The sequence below is a fragment of the Ictidomys tridecemlineatus genome, chromosome 10, assembly GCF_052094955.1.
Source record: "Ictidomys tridecemlineatus isolate mIctTri1 chromosome 10, mIctTri1.hap1, whole genome shotgun sequence".
NCBI lineage: Eukaryota > Metazoa > Chordata > Mammalia > Rodentia > Sciuridae > Ictidomys > Ictidomys tridecemlineatus.
In genome coordinates, this window is record NC_135486.1 from 129,809,034 (window position 1) to 129,818,776 (window position 9,743).

A 9,743-nucleotide genomic window follows, 5' to 3' on the forward strand; every position below is an offset into this window, starting at 1 on the left:
CAGGACTGCAAATTGGCCCAGCCAATATGGAAAGCAGTATAGAGATTCCTTGGAAAACTGGGAATGGCACCACCATTTGACCCAGCTATCCTAGTCCTTGGTCTATACCAAAGGACTTAAAATGCATACTACAGGGACACAGCCACATCAATGTTTATAGCAATACAATTCACAATAGCTAAACTGTGGAACTAATCTAGATGCCCTTCAGTAGATAAATGGATAAAAAATGTGGCATTTATACACAATGGAAAATTACTCAGCAACAAAAGAGAATAAAATCATGGCATTTGCAGGTAAATGGATGGTATTTGAGAAGGTAATGCTAAGTGAAGTTAGCCAATTCCAAAAAAACAAATGCTGAATGTTTTCTCTGATATAAGGTGACTGACTCATAGTGGGGTAGGGAGGGGGAGCATGGGAGGAATAGATGAAATCTAGATAGGGCAGAGGGGTGGGAGGGAAGGGAGGGGGCAGGGGATTAGCAAGGATGATGGAATGTGATAGACATCATTATCCAAAGTACATGTATGAAGACTCGAATTGGTATCAACATACTTTAAATACAACCAGAGATATGAAAATTTTTGCTCTATATGTGTGATAAGAATTGTAATGCAAGGGCTGGGGATGTGGCTCAAGCGGTAGCGCGCTCGCCTGGCATGCATGCGGCCCGGGGTTTGATCCTCAGCACCACATACCAACAAAGATGTTGTGTCCGCCGAGAACTAAAAAATAAATATTAAAAATTCTCCCCCCTCCCCCCCTCTCTCTCTCTAAAAAAAAAAAAAGAATTGTAATGCATTCCAACATAACTTATTTTTAAAAATCAATAAAAATTTTTAAAAAATAAAAAGAATGTTTTTTCACAATACCTTCATTCCATTTACTTATTTTTATATGGTGTTGAGGATCAAACCCAGGACCTTACACTCCAGGCAAGCGCTCTGCCACTGAGCTACATCCCCAGCCCATCCCCTATCCAATCTAGTCTTGAACCCATGGGCTCAAATGATCTTCCTGCCTCAGACTCCTGAGTAGCTGGGATTATAGGCACATACCACCACACCAAGTTAGCATCTTGAAGTGCATGCCTCTTGAGGCACATAGATGTTCTGTGCCTCTTATCTATACAGATGAAAAGGATCTCTTCAGAGCTTGTTATAAGAATTACATGAGGTAATGTGTACAATGCGTTTGGCATAATCCATGAGTTGTCATTATTATAATATAAACAGGAGACATAAAGAACTGAGCTAATAGCAGAAAGGCAAATTCTATCCTATATACTTCATTTAAGAAATTATGGTTATACTTAAGCATTATTGGACTACTTCTATCCCAAATAGTTTAAATACTTTTGAAAGTTGGCAAATGGTAAAAACTAGACTATCCAGAATGTCTTATTCCTTATTCCCTGAAGCGTATAAGTAATAGATTTTACTTACTGTTCATGAAAACAGGAGAAACTGAAATCACAGTTAAATCATTTTTTGTGGACATATTTAGGTTAAGGGGAGTGATATATTAGTTCTCCAAATGGTATAATAAACAGCATGACAGTATTTTTGTTTTTTGAAGGAGAACATGCACTCTACAATAATAGTCATGAACACGGAATTTTAATAACACTCTGGAATTCCAGAACTCAGGACTTTTGCCAAATGTTTTGAAACCTGGCTCCATGGATTCTTGATCAAGTGACTTTTCTTCCATATAACTGTCACAAAAATCATACCTCAATAAAGCAAAACTACACACTCGTTATTTTCTTCCATAGTTCTGCTGAGACTTAAATGGAAAAGCTCAGGGAACAACATTCAAAAGTTAAAATGTTTAAAATACCATGTTGCTTGGCTTTCACTGGACTCTTCCTTTTTTCCTTTTCATCTTCTTTTTTCTATTATGTTTCTACTGAATCTTCTATAAGGTCTGGGGCTCTGAATCTTTGGGTTTCTTAATAAAAATGTGCAACTTATTCACACTACTGATATAATCAGGTTTCTAATTTCCTCAGCCAATTAAGAATTAAACACTTTAAATTTTGATAGTACTAGGGATTGAATTCAGGGCCTCGCACATACTTGGAAAGTGCCCCACCACTGGGCTACATCCCCAGACCTTTTTTAAATTGATTTTGAGACAGGGACTCACTAAATTGCCAACGCTGACCTCCAACTTGGGATCCTCCCGCTTCAGTGTCCCAAGTAGCTGAGATTTCTACCCATCTGGGTAAGAGTTATTCAAAGAGTTATCACATACCTGTGGGCAAATGAATCCTGCCCCGTACATGATGCTCCTTGTGGAAGAAGAAAGAACATTCCTGGGAATGAGATTATCTGCAAAAATCATCATGAAGTTATTGAAGAAAGTTAAATGGAAGACTTGTAAGAAACTCATGATCAGAAAAAGGAAGAAGTTCTTCTGGAACAAGATTTGTCTCAAAAATAAGGCGACAGAGGTCCAGGTGAGATCCTGTTCACTTTCCAAGAAAACATTTTCCTCGCTGCTTCTTTTAGGTTCAAAATATCTCATGTAGTACATGCCACTATAAAGGCTGCAAGCTGCAAAAAAGGCAATGACAATAGCAACAGACTGAAATTTGGGCAGAATTTCCAAGTTATTAGAGATGAGGCCACAGAAAAGGACACTGGTAGATCCTACTAGTGCTGCCACATGATTCATTTTAATCAGCTGAAGATGACTTTCTTGCCTAGTAACAGTTTCTGCAAAGAATCTGCACTGGGCTTGCTCCACACAAGTAAGTGTGCTATCAAAAGCACATAATGATACCACCAGGTGAAGTGCACTAAGCCAGTCAATTTCTTCATAGAATTTCCAAGGGAACCAAGGAAGCAGAAAGGCCACTGCATATAAAAGAGTTCCATATAAGACAGAAAGATTACTGCATAAAAAGCGTTCAGTCTTAAAGTCGATGTGAAAATACCCAGTCAGGACATTAAGAACATTCCAGATCATTAAAATTATCTAAGGAGAAGAAACATGCAGGTTTATTTCAATAGTCATGTAAACTACTACATTCAGTATAAGATGAAATCACCCCTGATTTTTTTTTACTTAAATGAAGTATTTAAAACTGATAGAAAAAAAAATCTCATTATTTTCAGAACCAGTTGAAATATTAATAATAATAACATCTAGTACTACTCAAAGCCAATGTGCATTCACTTTGTATTAGGTATTATAAAAGTATTCATATGCATTATTTTATCAAATCCTTAAAAATTATATTATAAGATAGGTACTATTAATATTCCCAGCTTACAAATAAGGAAAATGAGGGTAAAAAAGGTTAAGCAACTTGCTTAGCTAACAAACAACATAGTCAGGGTCTGAACCAAGGTAGTTGACCCAGAGTCTGTGCCCATATCATTATGCTAGACTTGTCTCCCAACCATGGTGCACAGAGCCATCCCCGCTACTGCAAAGAATGACATAGTGTCATTTTGGCATACTTTCATAGGCATAGCGTTATATAACTTTCACCAGGAAAGATTAAAATATCAATGTTTGTCAACTAAAAATGAGTACAGTAAATATGTAGTTGTCTTTAATAAATAAGTAGCATTATAAAACATAAGAGTTTTAAAACCATCCTTTGTAATGAATTACAGTACAATTTGCACTATCACGGGCCTCTCTATGACAAAGGACATTTTAATAACAATTATTTCACATAAGTTAATTTTCAAGATGACCAAAGTATAGCCTTGGTTTTATATTTTAAGTGGCAATCTTTTAAAAATCTCTCTTTGTCCTCAGAGAACCTTAGACATTAAGAAGTTTTTCAGCTGCGCGAAGAATCAACTGTTTTGTAAATAACAATAATAACACAACCCTGAGGAAGTTGTTCTGTCCTATGTAAAAGTAGAGTGAAGACTCCATCTCACCTGGGATTGATAGAAGGCCACTTCAGGAACTCGGTATATATGTATAAAAAATTTCACATAATAGAAACTGAAGACAGAATTTAGCATTTCAGTCCCTAATGTTATCAGACAGTATGCCCGAGCAACCGGATTGATATTGAAAAGTGTCATTTTCCATGCAGAGGAACTTTTCTTCCCTATGTTTAAAAAAAAAAGTTAAAACTCACTGTTTGCATGCAATAGTTGATGGTTGGTAAAATTCCATTGGACACTAGTTAATTTAACTTAAGAACCCAAAACTACTAGCTATGAATTGTCACCTGATTTAACACCCTATTTATATGTACTAAACATTTTTTGAGATATTGCCTTGAATTCTAACTTGCATACAATGTGACTCTATTTGTATTTATTTATTTTTTTTAGTTTGTAGATGTAGCATGTCTTTATTAATTTTTGTATGCGGTGCTAAGAATTGAACCCAGTGCCTCACACATGCTAGGCAAGTGCTCTGCCACGGAGCCTAGCCCCAGCCCTCTATTTATATTTTTCATACATTTTCTAAATTGTAAAGTAGGATTTATCCAAATGTTTGGACATGCTTAGGTAGCAGTCAGCTTATGCATTATCCTCCCTACTTGGAAGAGTACAACAGAAAAAGAACAATGAGATGACAGCATTTTGTCAGAGAAAAGGAATAGAAGCAAGTCCCTCATCTAAGGATAAAGTTATCCATTCAGTAGCACAGATTTGCATTTGAAGATTTATTCCTGATCTTCTCCTAATAGACTATGTAGCTTTGACCCAAAGGATATCTATGAGGGTTACAAGGAAGGTAGAAATAATACATTCTGATTCTTGCTCTGATGTAGATGCCTCTCTCAAATCTATCCCATCACCTTACCCTTTAATCCATAAAACCAGAAAACAGGGAAAGGTTAACCAAGCAAGAGTAGGTACAGTTTCATCTTTTAACTACAGTTTTTGTTGTTGTTATTGTTTCTTCTGTTTTGTTTGTTTGTTTGTTTGTTTTTTTTTTGGTACCATGGATTGAACCCAGAGGTGCTTAACCACTAAGCCACATCCCTAGACCTTTTTATTTTTTGAGACAGAGTCTCACTAAATTGTTGAGGCTGGCTGTGAATTTTGGATCCTTCTGTCTCAGCCTCCTGGCCACTGGAATGACAGGTGTGCACCACCACATCCCACTTGACTACAGTTTTAATAGACCATCATGATCTTCATGTATTATCCCTGGTTTACTAGAATGTTTGTCGAAATCTCCACAATCTTACTGAGTCAGAAAATAGACAAATATTCATATAAATTGAGGGATGTTACTTGCTTGAATAACCCTTGGACTTCTGTTTTAATTTGGAAGATCTAGGAACAGTCTATGATCCCCCAATTTCTTAGGGAACAAGAGGGCAAGTTAAAAAGGGGAAATGGACATTTGACTCAGATGATTAAATGATTGGTCTATAAGCTTCACTTTGACCCCAGTAGACTGATGGTTCTAATTCTATGAGCAGTAGGACATTAGAATTATCAAGAAAGGTTATCAACCCCATGTGGGTACCAAACATTGTAGGCTAAACAAAGAATATTTTGCACGGGCTGAGTATATAGCTGCTAGCTCAGTGGTAGAGCTTGCCTAGCATACAGGCCACGTTTTGTATCCTAGTACTGGGGCGGGGGGGAGGCATTTCGCCCATATGTATACTTCTGCTCTTAAAATGTTTGTAGATTCTGCCAAAATGATAAGAACAAATCTGTTTTATTCTCATCATTATACAGTTCTCAAATACTTAAAAGTACAAGTACTACAATATCATGTGGTCAGCCAATGTTTTTGTCTTTAATGGATAGTTCTCAGATTTAAAAAAGCTGGAAACTACTGGAGAAGACCTCACTCCAGGGAGTTACTCTGGGCATAAGTGACTGGGCTAGAGGTCACTTTGTCACTAAAAGAGCCAGAAAACAAGGGAGTCAGTAGAACCAAAAGCCAAGATACAAATTTAGCCCACTGAAATCTAGGCATTCTTTTTTTTTTCCTCTGAGTTTTATTTTAAGCACATTAAAACAAGAAGCATGCCACGACTTTCTGAACTGATCTATCATTAAGTCAAAAGGCAGGCATTTATAAACTCAGAAGTGTGCAAAGTGTTATAAACTCCCTGAGGAGTTCAAATTTTTTTTTTCAAAGAAATCGAGTTAGGCACCAGCCTTTCTGAAACTAAAAATATAAGATTTTGATAGTATTATGAAAAACTCTACAATCTGAATTTCTCTGCTTGATTGTATTGAGAGGAGGAAGTAACATCTTCCTTACTTCCCTCTGCAGAAAGAACTATTAGTATTTTGCTTTAGATTACTTTCATCATAGTAAATATGTGTTTCAGGAGATATTGAACTGAAAATCACCACTTAAAATCTCTCCAAAGCCACCACTACTAACTAAAAAGTCTCCTTAAAAGACTTAAAATACTTTTGACATATATACTCCCAAGGACAAAGAATTTCTGAAGGAGGATCTTCTTTTTTTTATAAATATTTATTTCTTAGGTGTAGTTGGGCACATATACCTTTATTTATTTATGTTTATGTGATGCTGAGGATCGAACCCAGGGCCTTGCACGTGCTAGGCAAGTGCTCTACCACTGAGCCACAATCCCAGCCCCCCTGGAGGATCTTCTTCACCACAAAATGCTTTAGACAGAATAGTTTAAAAGCAGCAGTGCTGTAATGGTCAGGCTGGGTAAGTACACTAAGTACTTGTGAATTATTAAATGAACACCTTTTAGAATCAACTTGGGTAGTTATTCACTAACCTACTACTCAGCCAAATGGTATTAATGCCACTGAAGAGGCCACTTATGACTGCTTCTATGCATGACTAACAGGCTCTAAAAGAATAATGGAGTGCCTCTAAAGCAGGGATTCTAGCACTCAAAAAAAAATTCAGTGTAATTTTTCTTTCAGTTTTTCCAAAGGAGCTGTACAGTTCCTGAAAATAGTGTCCTTAAAAAAAACAACCCACTAACATTCCGCCCCCCCTCAAAGGCATAAAGCCTGTGGGGATTTTGGATTTGTTTTTACTGCTTTACATTATCAGTAACTTTAATTCTCCAGATTTTTCTTTTTTTAAAAAAAGAGGATTGTTAAAGAACATGCCAGGGGCTAGGGTTGTGGCTCAGTGGTAGAATGCTTGCCCAGCAGTGTGAGGCCCTGAGTTCAATCCTCAGCAACACATAAAATAAAATATATTGTGTCCAACTACAACTAACAAAAAAATATATATATATTTTTAAAAAGAACATGCCAATACATTTTTTCCATTTAAAGACAAAATGAGCTTGTATTTGTCATGGATAAAACAGCCAGCACCACCAGTGACTAAGGTCACATGCAGGATTCTAGAACTTCAGCTTCTACAAATGACCATTAGCAAATCATAAACCCAATTTTCTCTTTCCAAAGTGTTCTATATGTAGTGATTAAGAGAATTGGTTTTAAATTATCTTATTTTGCCTCTATACTATATTTCTACCTGAATGTTGACAACCTGGGCAGTAGAGACTTTAGAGGAGACTAGCTTTCATCTTTATAAACTAGCAATAAAAACTAGATCAGTAACATCTTACCTTTCAGTATTGCCTGTATTCAAAAGAAAAGGATTTGTGAATTTACCTTTAATTTAAATATTATTACTTTTTAGCACTGGAATTCCTTTTACAGTTTTTGGTTGGTATTCTACAATAAGAAAGGGCTTTCTTTTCCCTATCACTCATTTATATCAGTATGGCCTCAACATTTAATAGGTTATAATCCATTGCTATTATTATTGTTGATTTTGATGCACATGAACTGGGGATATTGCTCAGTGATAGAGTGCATGCTTAGCATGTCTCGTGAGGCCTTTGCTCCAACCCCAACATACAAATAAATAAAAGATATATTTTGATTGTCCCCAAACATACCCACATTTTCAAACAGTATCACTAACAATGATAAGCTTTATGTTTGAGAATGGCACAAAGTACTATAAAGTTTTTGTCACTCTCAAAACCCTGTAAGGCAAAGAGGTAATCTCTCCTGCAAACAGTTTGCTAAAGGCTTCTCTGTTTGTGTCAACTGCAACTAGAACTTGAGGGGTTTTTTTGATTGTTTAACCCTAGGTCTAGATCCATAATGCTTTTTATTCTATTAAGAAGTCTTCCAGGGGACTGGGGTTATGGCTCAGCAGTAGAGCGCTCTCTTCGCATGTGCAAGGCCCTGGGTTCGATACTCAGCACCACATAAAAATAAATAAAGTTATAAAAAAAATACTGATTTCATTAAAAGGGGGGAGCCTTCCTGAAAGGCTGAAATACCTCCAGCAATACCCTCACAATGGGGAGCTTTTCTTGCATTGGCAAGTTTTCTCCCAAGATCTGGGGCCTGCAGGCTACATGTCAAGCATCAACTTGTTACCCTGATTCCAACAAGAATGGAAAGGAGGACTCTACATTTTATTACCCACAAGACTATTTTGAGTTTTTCCCCAAATCACCCAAGTATTTATTAATTTATACAAAGACAAAAGTAAGTTTGAGGATCTATAATTGCTTCCTAACAATTTCTCCTACTCCTACATAGCTTTTGAAAAAAATTTATTGGTACATTATAATTATATACAATAGCAGAATTTGCTGTTACATATTTGTACGTGCACACCATATAACAATTTGGTCAATTTTATTCCGCAGTATCTCCCCTTTCTCTCTTTTCTCCTATTTTTAATACAATGTAAGGCTTAAAAAATAAATCACAGAGAGATGTATAATGCAACTCCAGTCCCAACTCACTTCTCCCTTCAGGCACTTTTAACTGTTTCCCATTTTAGTTCTGAGAGCTCTCTCATCTGTGGGAAGGAATTATTGAATCATCAACTTAAGGCGTCATCAACTCACTGCCGAGATTGATGAAGATTTAACTAACATTACTCTTCACCTCTCTCTCCGATTTCCTGGTAGTTATTATGACCTTTTGTTCTAGAGCTAATCTTTCAATAATATATTTCAACCTCCATCTTTTGTTCCATACACGTTAAACAGTAGCACTGCTCTTTTCCTAAAAGCTGCACTGTTAGGTTCACTTGGAGAATACTGACCTTCTGTCACCCTATTTGGAGGGTGTTAGGTCTGCTTGATGATGTTAAAAGCTCAACACAGTATTTACTGTGCTATGTCTATGGAGAAGGGCGTGCACTGCCCTGCTGGCCATCAAGCCTGGGACGCACGCAGCCTCTCCTCTGTAGGTGCAATGGCATGCCCCCAGATCTTAGCTTGTGGTCTACGAATCTTTCAAAAATCGTATGCAAAACTGTGCACTTCTCTCTCCTCAGGGAGACTGCTTCAACCGCCCCCCTCGCCGCCCCCCAGATTCTCAAGCGGGTCGGGTGCCCGTCCTTTTAGAGGGCATAGAACAATTCCCAGTGGCTTGGACGCTAGAGCTCAGATGTCCAGGAGGAAACGGCTAACACTCACAGGGTGTTTTCTCAGCCCTAAACTCCCCCATCGACCCTGAGTCTCTGCGCTTCACCAAGAGAGTCTGGGAGTCAAGGTAAGAGAAGGGCCGGCGGGGCAGCGGACTTCGGGCTATTGGCACCCTCAATGCCTCCCTCCCGTTGGCACTAAGGGCGCGGGACAATAACCTCCCACTGCTCGGAGGCCAGAGTCCACGCAGCTCCAGCCGGCGCAGCTCGTCCACTGACTGGTGGGCGGAACACCCACCACAGACGCCGGGGAGGCCGCCGCCGCTGCCTCCACACCGGAACCCTGAGCGCACTCTCAAGAGAGAGACAACGCAGGC

General features: G+C 38.1%; 1 protein-coding gene across 2 annotated transcripts in view; it reads right to left on the reverse strand.

Annotated features, from left to right (window-relative positions):
- LOC101978286 (transmembrane protein 180) overlaps window positions 1–6,201 on the reverse strand; it is a 51,776-nt gene extending 45,575 nt beyond the window's left edge. Inside the window, exons 1-2 of one of the 2 annotated variants that reach the window (XM_078024230.1) lie at window positions 3,912–6,201; window positions 2,263–2,988 (exon numbers count right to left, since the gene is read on the reverse strand). In XM_078024230.1, coding sequence (XP_077880356.1) covers window positions 2,263–2,988; window positions 3,912–4,061 — 876 coding nt within the window. In that variant the 5' untranslated portion in view covers window positions 4,062–6,201. The remainder of the gene's footprint in view (window positions 1–2,262; window positions 2,989–3,911) is intronic. The other variant, XM_021725553.3, reaches the window with a different exon arrangement.
- Between the last annotated feature and the right edge of the window lie 3,542 nt (window positions 6,202–9,743).